We start from the raw sequence: 11929 nt of genomic DNA, 5'->3' as shown, positions 1-11929 counted from the left end.
GTCCACCCCCCCCTCTTCCTGCCTAAGGGCCAGGTAATTGCACAAGCAATTCCCATTCCTCATGCTCTGTGCAATGACCTGGAGCTCTCTGTGTTTTATGCTGGGAAGTTGGGAGAAGAAAAACCCCTCATATGGTGCAAACTCAAATGCGAGGGGCGATCTGTACACCTACAGGGGATGTTAGACACAGGGGCAGACGTGACAGTCATTCCACCACACAAGTGGCCGTCACACTGGGAGCTGCAAAGCGTGGCCACACCAGTCTTAGGACTAGGCGGGCCACAGCCGGCAAGACAATCCAAAAACATTGTCCAAATTCAGGGTCCGAATGGGCTGCTGGCCTCAGTGCGTCCGTTCGTGATCGACTGCAAATTTACATTATGGGGGAGGGATGCCATGTCGCAGTGGGGAGCCAAATTGGAATTTCCGGTCCCCCAGCATTTTTTGGTGCGCCCCACACAGAAAGTAACATGGCTCACAGATAAGCCTATCTGGGTGGAGCAGTGGCTGCTGAGTAAGCAAAAGCTGCAGGCGCTCACCAAATTAGTTAACGAAGAGTTAGAAAAAGGACACCTTGTAGAAACAAACAGCCCCTGGAACTCTCCTGTGTTTGTAATAAAAAAACCGGGGAGAGACAAGTGGCGACTCCTCCACGATTTGAGAAAAATTAATGAGGTAGTGCAAGATATGGGTTCCCTCCAACCGGGTATGCCATCTCCATCTATGCTACCCCAGAATTACAATTTGGCTGTAATTGACATTAAAGATTGTTTCTTCCAAATCCCACTCCATCCGGATGACGCTCCCCGTTTCGCATTCTCTGTGCCTTCCATCAACAGAGAAGCCCCAATGAAGCGCTACCACTGGACGGTACTACCACAGGGTTTCAAATGTTCCCCTACTATATGCCAGTGGTATGTCACTAGGGTTCTATCCCCAATGCGTGCCAAGTGGACATCCTGTATTTTCTATCATTACATGGATGATGTGCTGATTTGTGCCCCTGACAGCGAGATCCTGCAAGTAGCACTGGAGGACACTGTTAGGGCCTTGTCGATGGCCGGATTTGAGTTACAGAAAGAAAAGGTACAGTTGCTGCCACCCTGGAAGTATCTGGGCTTGGAAATTAACAACCGACAATCAGACCCCAACAGATACAGATAAATGATAACCCCAAGACGCTGAATGATCTCCAGCGCCTGTGCGGATCATTAAATTGGATCAGGCCATGGCTAGGACTCACTACGGGGGAATTATCCCCCCTCTTTGATTTGTTAGCAGAAAGGGAGGGGGATGAGGGTTTAGGTTCCCCGAGAGTCCTGACCCGAGAGGCCAGAGCAGCGCTCGAGAAGGTCCAGAAAGCCATCACGAGCAGGCAGGCCCACCGCTGCCAACCTGGGCTGCCTTTCCGATTCATCGTCTTGGGTGAGTTGCCCCATTTGTATGGTGTGATATTTCAGTGGGACAAGGGTCAACGGGACCCCCTCTTAATAATAGAGTGGGTGTTCCTTGGCCACAGACAGTCCAAGAGTATCACCAGGCCACAGGAGCTGATGGCGCAGCTCATAATACGGGCCAGGGCTCGTCTGCAAGTACTAGCTGGCTGTGACTTTACATGTATCCATCTCCCCATCAAAACATCCACGGGGAAGATGACCAAAGAGGCTTTTGAACACCTGCTAAGGCAGAATGAGAACTTGCAGTTCGCTCTAGACAGCTTCTCAGGCCAAATTAAGATCGGACATCCTGGCCATTATTTGTTCAATACTGAATTCAAATTGTTACCCGAAGAATTACAGAGCAAAAAACCCCTCCGAGCTAACCACTAACAGTATTCACGGACGGGTCAGGGAAGTCCCACAAGTCAGTGGTGACTTGGAGGGACCCAGAGACTCAGGTGTGGGAATCAGATATTAAGGTAGTAGAAGGTTCCCCACAGGTGGCTGAGTTGGATGCTGTAGTGAGAGCTTTTGAGAGGTTTTGAGAGGTTTGAACAACCGTTTAATTTAGTAACAGATTCGGCATACGTAGCTGGAGCTGGAGCAGTGTCTAGAGCTGAACATACAGTTGTAAAAGAGGTGCCAAATCAGGTCATCTTTGGGTTGCTCTCAAAATTAGTACACCTAGTTTCTAACCGTGAGCATCCCTTTTATGTGGTACATGTGAGATCACACACGGATCTCCCAGGCTTTATTGCCGAGGGAAACCGCACAGCAGATGCCTTGGCAGCCCCTGTACACCTAGGAGGCCAGCCGAGCATAGTCGAGCAGGCCAAGCTGAGCCACCAGCAGTTCCATCAGAATGCCCCGGGGCTGGTACGCCAGTTTAATCTGCGGTGTGACCAAGCCAGAGAAATTGTGGCCTCATGCCCCAACTGTCAAGAGGCAGCCTTACCAACACTGGGAGCAGGTGTGAATCCCAGAGGTCTCCGCAGTTGTGAGGTGTGGCAAATGGATGTCACCAAAGTCCCTGAGTTCGGTAAGCTCAAGAATGTCCATGTAACTGTGGACACCTTCTCGGGGGCAGTTTTTGCTTCAGCACACATAGGGGAAAGGGCCACAGACGTCAAGAAACATCTTGTCCAGGCCTTTGCCACCTTAGGGGTCCCAACCACGATTAAAACAGACAATGGTCCAGCCTATACTTCCAAGGTGTTCCGCAACTTCCTGCAAGATTGGGGGGTTCAGCATAAGACCGGGATTCCCCACTCCCCCACCGGCCAGGCCATAATAGAGAGAACCCACCAGACTCTAAAGCAAGTCCTCAAAAAGCAGCGAAAGGATGTGCGAGTGCTGTCACCGCACGAGAGGATCTGTAAAGCATTGTTTACCATCAATTTCCTAAACTGTTCCTTTGACAGACCAGAACCGCCAGCCCTGAGACATTTCAAACAACATCAGGAGCTCCAGCCAGAGGAGCAGCCTCCAGTGTTAGTGAGGGATCCGGACTCTAAAGAAATCCAGGGTCCATTTCCACTTTTGACTTGGGGACGGGGATACGCCTGCGTGTCTACGCCTTCAGGAGTCAGGTGGCTCCCCAGGAGGCATGTTAAACTCTACACAGCAGAGCAGTCAGTGAGTCAGAGTGATACGGTGCCAGTGGATGCAACCTGTGATCCCACCAACCTAGGGGTTGCATCCAATCGCAGACGCCGCAAAGAAGGAAAAGATTCTACCTCTCTCTAACCAATGCTTCCCTTACAGCTACCTCAGCCCAGTTATACCCCCAGTTCCTGTGTTTGTAATAAAGTTGTCCCAGTTTCCCTATCCCTAAACACCCTGAGAAGAACCAGCCCCAGTACCATCTCCAGGCCCTCTCCACCTGCGTAGCAGTCACCACAGCTGCAGCACCAGAAGAAGCTGGGAGAAGAGGCCACCGCTTGAGAGACTGAATCAACACCACTGCTTTCGTTTTATATTTTATTAAGCGGGGAGATGTTGCATCCCGGAGTTTGGGTTTAGATTAGGGTTTTTAATTTATGTTAAAATAAGTCAAATTCTGTAATCCCGCGTTTCCCCCGTGTTGTTCCCCCCCCGCGGTTTCTGACCCCATGTTGCCTGCTGCCGGATCCTTACCCCTGTGCCGCTCCTGTAACCACCCTGCCGTCCGGCCCCGGGAAACCCCGTGCTGGCCGCCCCGAGCCACACGGTCCCGCTCAGCCCGCTCTGGCTCGGTGCCCGCCCCTGCGGGGTTCTCTGGTTGGTCGCTGTTGCTGGCGTCACCGCCACGGCAGCCGCCCCTATTGGGCGGCAGGCCGTGGATCCTCTCGCCCCGCCCCTCCATAAAGCCCTATCCCGCCGGCAGTTAGGCACCATTTTCTCCCATGCGAGTGCCAGGAGCGGTCGCGTCTTTCCATCGAACCGCGCCACGTGACCAATAAACCGTTCCTGCCAAGCACGGAGCAAATGGACAAATTCCTTCCTCTTTGCCGGGTCCCTAGCGCACGGTAACAGAGGCTGGCCAGCCCACGCACCCGAGACACGGAGCCGTGTCCGGGAACCCGCAGCAGCAAACCCCGGCAGCACGTGGAAGCTATGCCACAGCCGGGCTCCCAAGAGCCGCGTGCAGCCGGGGAGAGCAAAAACCCACGCCGCAGCTCTGTCCATGACGGCCAGCCTGAACTCGGCAGCAGACACCCGTGTGGAACATCTCACTGTGAGTGCTCTGCTGCATGGAATCCTGCATGGGTCATGAGGACATGCGACAGGGACAGAGATGGGAACAAATTCCACAAGGGGAACTGCATCCACGGGACTGAGCTTTCATTGCCCACAGTGGAGCACAGATGGTGCCACCTGCACACCCATCACCCCCATCCCAGAGCTGAGGCCATGGCGGGTCAATGGCCAGGACTGCTGTCCCTTCTTATCTTGCAGTATGTGGCAATTGGAGGAATTGGTTCTATTTTGGGAAAGGCCACAGGGCCCTTCCTCCGTTTTGCAACCCTCAGGGTTGGCAGGTCTCCCGCTGTCCCCTCATAGCCCATCCAGGTGCCCCTTCTGCCACCTGCCCTCTCTGCCTCAGACCTGAACCCACTGCTCCTCTTCTCACTAATGGGGTCCCCAAACCCCAAAGTGTATCTGACAATTAGTCATGTCCCAAGCACTGGGAGCAGGGGTGCAGTTGGAGTCTGCTGAGCCCCTGTCACCCTCAAACATTCTGCCATGCTCACTATGAGCAGCAGTGGAAGCAGTGAGGGCAGCAGGAAGGTGAAGCATCCCCTGTGTCCCTCTGTCCCCAGAGCCCTGAGATGTGCCTGCACCTGCAGGAAGCTCTGCAGGTGCCCTGATGTGGCCAAGCCTCTGTCTGGCACCTGCATGGGGCCAGCAGCACCCACACTCCTTGGTGCAGCAATGGGACCATGGTAGGACATAAAGAGATGCCAGGACACAGGGAAAGGGACAAGACGGGTGCCAAGGGCAGGTGGGGAAAGGTTGTGTGGTGGTGTGGGCACCTGGCTAGGACACAGGGGGACAGAGGGAGGGCTGCCAGCACCAAGGCTTGCAAAAGGAACCACCTACCCCACAGCCTTTCCCCAAATAGAACCCCTTTCCCTGATTGCCACCTGCCACAGGGACATGCAGGGACAGGCAATGCTGGCTGCTGCCCTGGCTGTGGCTTTTGCTCTCCCAGAATTGCAAGCGTGGCAGGATACCCATGTCCATAATCCCCTGGGGGCAGCAATGGCCCTGTGCTGCTGCCACAGGAGTTAAACATCCTGGAGTCAGGTCCCTGTCCCTGTCCACATCCCTGCTGAGCTCAGGGGGAGGCTGTGGACATTGGATGTTTCCAGGCACCCAAATCTCCGAACAGCGGCAGGCTCCATTGTCCCCACACCCCCACTGGGACAATGTTCCAGTGAATTTCCAGTGTGTTCCAGATTCCCTTAAGGGTGTTCAAGGGGTTGCTCAATGTCCCTGGCGTATTGACGTCCTGAGCGCATGGCAGCTGGAATGAGGGAAGGTGACGGTCCCCTGCCGCCATCCCAAACTGGGGGGCAGAAGCTGGACCCACACCCAGAGGGCCCCGGAACTGAACCTGTTGGGGGATTGAGATAATACAGGACAGGGTGGGAGAGGCCCTGAGCACCTCTCCTCTTTGCTACCCCCCCACCCAGTTCCTGGCATGGGGAGGCAGCAGGACCCCTGGCCAGCTCGGGTGAAGGCCACGGGGAGGCTGGGCCAGGAAAGATTGCACAGAGCCAGGGACACTGCATGGCCCAGCCCCGGCTGGGCTGGAGCCAAGCCCCACCCCAAGGCCATCCAGCCGAACCGGGGCTGGCACGGGAGGACAGCAGGGGAGGGACGTGCCCCAGCACTGCATAAAAAGCCCCCGCAGGGACTGGGAGCAGGTGACACTGTCAGAAGAGCCCAGAGCAGCACTGCCAGAGCAGTAGGAGAAGGGCCATGGAGCAGTACTTCTCAGCCACGCAGAAGATGGAGCAGGAGGTGATGTTCCCCAGCCTGCTCCGAGGGGTCTTCCCACAGCAGGAGGGGGCAGCCCCGGCTGCAGAGAGCCGCACGGACCTCTACGAGCGCTACCAGCTCCTCAAGGCCATCAAGCCCATGGTGGAGAAAGGCCTGGCCTCTGTCGCTGACCAGAGCCCGACCGGTGCCGACACCGACGTGGACACATCCGCGGACAGCAACGAGGCCGAGGATGCCCAGCTCGAGGAGCGCCTGTCCCACCACCTGACTGGCCTGCAGCAGGTCCTCACCCACCTCACCAGGGACACCAACGCCCTGACCCGGAGGTACAGCCAGATCCTGGAGCAGATCAGCCCCAGCGAGGGGCAGCCCAGCTGGTGATCCTGTCCTGGCCACCAGGTAAGAGCTGGGGACATGCAGAGTCCAGGAGCAGCAAGACAATGGGTGGCCTCCCTGCTGAGAGAGGGGCCCAACAGTGCAGGGCTGGGGACCTGAGGGAAGGGCCTTGAAATGGGGACTGTCGCCTCAGCTGGGGCTGGATATCCCTCTCCATGCTGGAGGAGGGAACCCATCCCATTGCCCTGTGCAGAGACTGCAGGGCTTCAGGGTTGATGGTGCGTGTGTCCCCCTGGCATGACCCTTGGAGTTAAGGAATGCTGCTGTTGCAGGACAGGCGCTGGTGGCAGGAAGCACAAGAGGTCCCCGTCGCTGACCACTGCAAGCTCTTCCCAGTCACGCTGGCATTCCCCACTCCGTGGCAGCTGATGGGATCTCCTGGCCCTGGCACCGACACCGGAGATGGTTGTGACCACGGCAGAACCAGATGGTGCCTTATCCTCATAGGAAGAAGCATCTGGCTGTGCTGGGAAGGCCATTGGAAGAGATGCAGGCTCGAAGCCTCCTCTTTATTCTCAAAGAGTGGCACGAAGTTGGGAGTGTTGTGATGTGGCCCTGACCTCCAACAGTCCCTTGAGATTGCCAAGCCCTTTTCCAGCTGGTACCTGCACTCCAAGGGCATTTCCCCCTGTTTCTGTTAATAAAAGAATCCCTGGGAAGCCAGTGTTGTCAGTGTGCTGCTTTCACTCATGGAGGGCCCCAGGGAGGGGCAGGGGGACACTGGCTATGCGGGGTGGGATCTTTCCAGGGCAATGCTGGGGAATGTGAAAGGGACAAAGAATGCCAAAGCCACGGGATTGTTTGGGTTGGAAGGGATCTTCAGAGACCACCTGGTGCAATGCCCTGCTGTGTGCTGGGCCATCTTGCACTAGACCAGGTGGTTCAGGACTGTGTCCAACCTCAGGGCCTGTGCAAACTCACCAGGCAACCTGTTCCTTTTTGTCCCCAGCCTCAGGCTGAAATGTTTCTTCCTTTTGTTGACAATAGCCCCAGAGAAGCTGATGCCTGATTGTTGTGCACAAAAAAGGGTGAATATGCCCAACACTCGGCCCAGTCATGTAATAGTGAGGGGCGGCAGAACTGTACATCTCAGCACCTCTGGAGAGTAGCCTCCCTGAAGACCCCAGCTCCATGTCCAGACATCCCCCAGCTTTGGGACACATTGGGGGCTCTGGAGGGGGCAGCTGAGGGCAGACCCAGAAGTGCCCTCTGTGAAAGGGTCCTGGCCAGGTTCTAGGGAGGACAAGGACAGGTCTGAGGGTTTTGGGGCAACCAGAGTCATGGGAGATGTGTCAGCAGGAGGCACATGGGCTCATTTGTAGATACATGAGGTGACATTTCCCCCTCCAGAGCTATGGCATGCTTTGGGCTTCCCAGGACGATGGTGAGTTGCCCAGGTTGCCTAACAGGTTGTCCAATACTTTGTCCCAACACCAGCTCTGTGGCCACAGAGACCCAAGGTGCTCACTGCACCAGCACCATGAAGTCCTGGTTTTGTAGGAAAGCAACTGCCAATCAGCAAGTTCCCCAAATGAGGGCAAACACAAGTCCCTCCAGCCAGAGTCAGGATTTCAGAGCTGATCTGCTCTCCCTGTCTCTCCCCATCCTGGGCAAAGTTGCAGCCTTGTCTTATCCAGAGGAAATGGAGCATGAGGGCCATACTCAGAGGGACCTGGGCCATCCCCATTGCAATGGCACCTCTGGCTGGGGCATGATGGAGCTCTTCCTTTGGAGCTCTTCAGTCTCCATGCTGATTGCAGAGGCAGGTGTTAAACCATAAGGAATGGATGGAGACTGTTTCCTGGTGAGGAGAGGACCGTGGACGGGGATGATGTCCCTCTGGTGCTCTATCTGGCTCTTGCTCAAGGGTGGGATCTGTGTCCCCTGGAGAACATGGCTGGCTGTGCTGGTTTAGGCTGGGGTAGTGATGATTTTCTTCACCGTGGATGGTATGGCGTTGTGTGTTGGACTTTGCTGAATCTATGGTTGATAACACAGAGATTATTTGTTTGTGCTGAGCTGGTCTTGCATACACCCAAGGTCTTTGCTGCTTTCTGTACTGCCATGATTGTGAGGGTTCATGAGAACTTGGGAGGAATCACTGGTGGGATAGTTGATTCTAACTGACCCAAGAGATATTCGAGACCATATGACATCATGCTCAGTATATACTGGAGTGATGGCCTTTGTCTACCCAGGCCAGCATTACCTGTGATGGGCCTTGCAGTCCTGTTGAACACCCACCTGCCCATGGGAAGCGGTGAATGAATTCCTTGCTTTGCTCTGTTTGCATGCATGGCTTTTGCTTTCCCTATTATTGGTTCTGTTTCAGCCCACGTCTTTTCTCGTTCTTGCCCTTGATTCTCTCTCTGATCCTGCTGGTGGGGCACTGCGTGAGTGGCTGTGTGGGTCTTGGTGGCTGGCTGGGGTTGAACCCCACTGGTGTCATAGGAAGGGACACCTGCAGTCACCTGCAGCGATGGCTTTGGGCTTGGGCAGCACTCAGGTGTTGGAGAGGCTTGTGGTGCCCCAGGGAAGTGTCACAGCAGGACACGGGGTGAAGCACTGGCCACGGCTGTTGAACACAACCATTGGGAGATGCAGGATGTCCCCAAAGGCCTGTGACCTGGAGCAGCTGGAAGGGCTTGCTGACGTGTTGTGGGCCGCTTTCATTCCCCCAGGACCCGTGGGTCTGTCTCTGAGAGCCGCTGTCCCTCCAGCTGGCTCTGAGCCCGGTGTGTCACAGGAACCTTCTGCCTGCTCTGATTGCAGGGATTGCATCAGGCTGCCCCAGGGATGCGCCACGGCCTGACGGGACCCTGCTGCTGGCCACTGCTGCTGGCCACAGCTGGTAAGAGGTTTCTGCACTGGTCCCAGTGGAATGTTGGCAGACAGGGCAGATCAGGCATCTCTGGCGTGGCAGGGGGTGTTGGCTCTGTGCTGCCCTGGACAGGCTCCCAGGGCACCCACACTGTTGCTGGCCAGCACGGGCAAAGATCTTCTTCTTCCAGATTGTTCAAGAAAATCAGAGTGGCAGTGCTTCTTTTAAATCTGTTTAGGGACATCATATCCATGAGAGAGCAGTGACCTGGCACAGGGCTCAGTGTGAGGAAGACAAGAGATAAAGCTCAGTTTTGACCCAAAATATTGAATGAGTAAGAAACCACAAATTCCCTTCTCTAACCAGTTTCAGACATCCTAATCACACATGCTGCCCAGCCCCAATAATGGGGGGCTGGCAGTTCCCCTCCCTTCCCCCAGGGCAGGTTCCTTGCCTGTACACCCTTGCCTTTCAATTTTTGGGGTGCTCTGGCCTTATCTGTACCCCTGTCTGCTGCCTACCATTTTCCTGGGCAGATGCTGGGGGAAAGCACCCTACAAATTCACACCCGCTCACCCTGGTCTGGCTCTGTGGTCTGGCAATTTGGCTGTGAGCCAGCAAGGTGCGCTCAGGGCAAAGGCAGTGGAGGGAAGGCATCCTTCCTGTCTGCTCAGCCCTGATGAGGCCTCACCTGGAGTGCTGTGTCCAGTTCTGGTCTTTCTGGTACAAGAGAGATAAGGACATACTAGAGAGAGTCCAGTAAAGGGTCATAAAGCTGATAGGAGAGAAGGAGTATCTTCCATATGAGGAAAGGCTGAGAGAGTTGGTGGTGTCCAGATTTGGAAAAAGAAGGCTGAGAAAGTTCTGATCAGTGTTTGTAAGGATGTGATGGAGGTCAAGAGATCACTCCAGACTCTTCCTACTGGTGTTCAGTGACAGGACAGGAAAAGATTAACAGGCACAAATTGAAACACAAAATAAATCCCATCTAAACATAAGAAAACCTTAATTTTTTTTTCTAAAACTGAAGGTGCTCAAACACTGTCACAGGCTACCGATAAAGGGGGTGAAATCTTCATTCTCAGAGTTATCCAATATCCATGGTCCCATTGTTGACCTTGCTTGAGCAGTTGTTGAAGCAGATTGTCTCCAGATGTGTCTTCCAGCCTCTCCAGCACTGACTCTGTCCCTGCCTCGTGCCCCCTTTGCTGTCAGCCCAGGAGCTGGCTGCAGGCTGCTCACAGCACCTGACCAGAAGATGCTCTGCCACGCCTGGGTGGAGGTTGGAATACTCCAAAACAGAGCTGCTTTGGGCTGGGTCCCACAGTCTCTGACTCCTGTCATTGCCCCTCCAAGGACCCTCCTTCAGACTTGGAACTTTTCATGTTTCTCCCCAGGCTGACAACTTCTGAATTTTAAAAGTACCTTTTCTAACTCTCTAGTCACTTTTAAATCCTGCTGCTGGTCACATTACTCCTTTAATAAGCAGTTTGGGACAAGCACCTTCAGACAAGTATCACCTGTTCATTATCACCTTCTTTTAGCAGCGTTGCTCTCTAGGCCACCTGCCATAGTTGGGCTGGGTGAGACCCCCAGACCAGCACAGAAGAAAGTGAGTTTTCAGGCAAAGCACATGAGAAATTCACCTTCTCTGGATAAATCTATCACTTGTTCTCCTTCTCCACTCCTCAAAACTGCCCAGATCAAGGCAGCTTTCCCATGGTGCTGCCTGCAACCTGCCTGCCCTGGGAAAAGGGGCTGGACTCACCATCCTGGGCCTCCAGTAAGGACTGTGGTGACAGGGCAGGATTGGAAAGTTCCTGACAGACCCCAGACACCTCCTCACCACCACACTCAGAGCACAGGGATGCAGTGGGACCCCCAGCCAGCTCGGGTGAAGGCCACGGGGAGGCTCAGAAGAGATTGCACAGAGCCAGGGACATGGTGTAGCTCAGACCTATCTGGGCTGGAGCCAAGCCCCACCCCAAGGCCATCCAGCCGAACCGGGGCTGGCACGGGAGGACAGCAGGGGAGGGACGTGCCCCAGCACTGCATAAAAAGCCCCCGCAGGGACTGGGAGCAGGTGACACTGTCAGAAGAGCCCAGAGCAGCACTGCCAGAGCAGTAGGAGAAGGGCCATGGAGCAGTACTTCTCAGCCACGCAGAAGATGGAGCAGGAGGTGATGTTCCCCAGCCTGCTCCGAGGGGTCTTCCCGCAGCAGGAGGGGGCAGCCCCGGCTGCAGAGAGCCACACGGACCTCTACGAGCGCTACCAGCTCCTCAAGGCCATCAAGCCCATGGTGGAGAAAGGCCTGGCCTCTGTCGGTGACCAGAGCCCAACTGGTGCGGACACCAACACAGACGCAGCCTTAGATGAGGGTGCAGACAGCAATCTGGAAGAGCGCCTGTCCCATCATGTCAATGGCTTGCAGCAAGTTCTGACAGACCTCACCAAAAACACCAAAGCCCTGACCCGGAGGTACAGCCAGATCCTGGAGCAGATCAACCTTAGTGAAGATCAGTCCAGCTCTTGAGCCTGCACTTCCCGTCTCTGAGGTAAGAGCTTGGGGACACACAGTGCCAAGGAAGAGCTGGCTGATGGGTAACATACTTTGTCCTCATGTCCCATCAGCTGTGTGGTGTTATAATGTTTGCATCACACCCCCAAATCCCAGGAGTTCTGAGTCTGCACTTCATTGCTCAACAGAAACATCCTCCTGGATGTGTCTTTCTCAATTGCCATTGATGCAAGTTGTGTCAGCAAACAAAGGCAACTCTGTGAGCT

At 55.0% G+C, this 11929-nt stretch overlaps 1 protein-coding gene across 1 annotated transcript; it reads left to right on the top strand.

The window, feature by feature from the left end:
* Nucleotides 1–5834: 5834 nt before the first annotated feature.
* Nucleotides 5835–6986, top strand: LOC128803669 (thyroid hormone-inducible hepatic protein-like). The gene is made up of 2 exons (XM_053970839.1): nucleotides 5835–6326; nucleotides 6596–6986. Exon 1 carries the CDS (start codon nucleotides 5907–5909, stop codon nucleotides 6306–6308), a length of 402 nt encoding a protein of 133 aa, XP_053826814.1. The 5' UTR covers nucleotides 5835–5906; the 3' UTR covers nucleotides 6309–6326; nucleotides 6596–6986.
* Nucleotides 6987–11929: the final 4943 nt, after the last annotated feature.

This window comes from Vidua macroura, chromosome 2 (assembly GCF_024509145.1).
Source record: "Vidua macroura isolate BioBank_ID:100142 chromosome 2, ASM2450914v1, whole genome shotgun sequence".
NCBI classification, from domain to species: domain Eukaryota; kingdom Metazoa; phylum Chordata; class Aves; order Passeriformes; family Viduidae; genus Vidua; species Vidua macroura.
The sequence above is the reverse complement of the archived record's forward strand: the minus strand, read 5'-3'. Positions and strand labels throughout refer to the sequence as shown.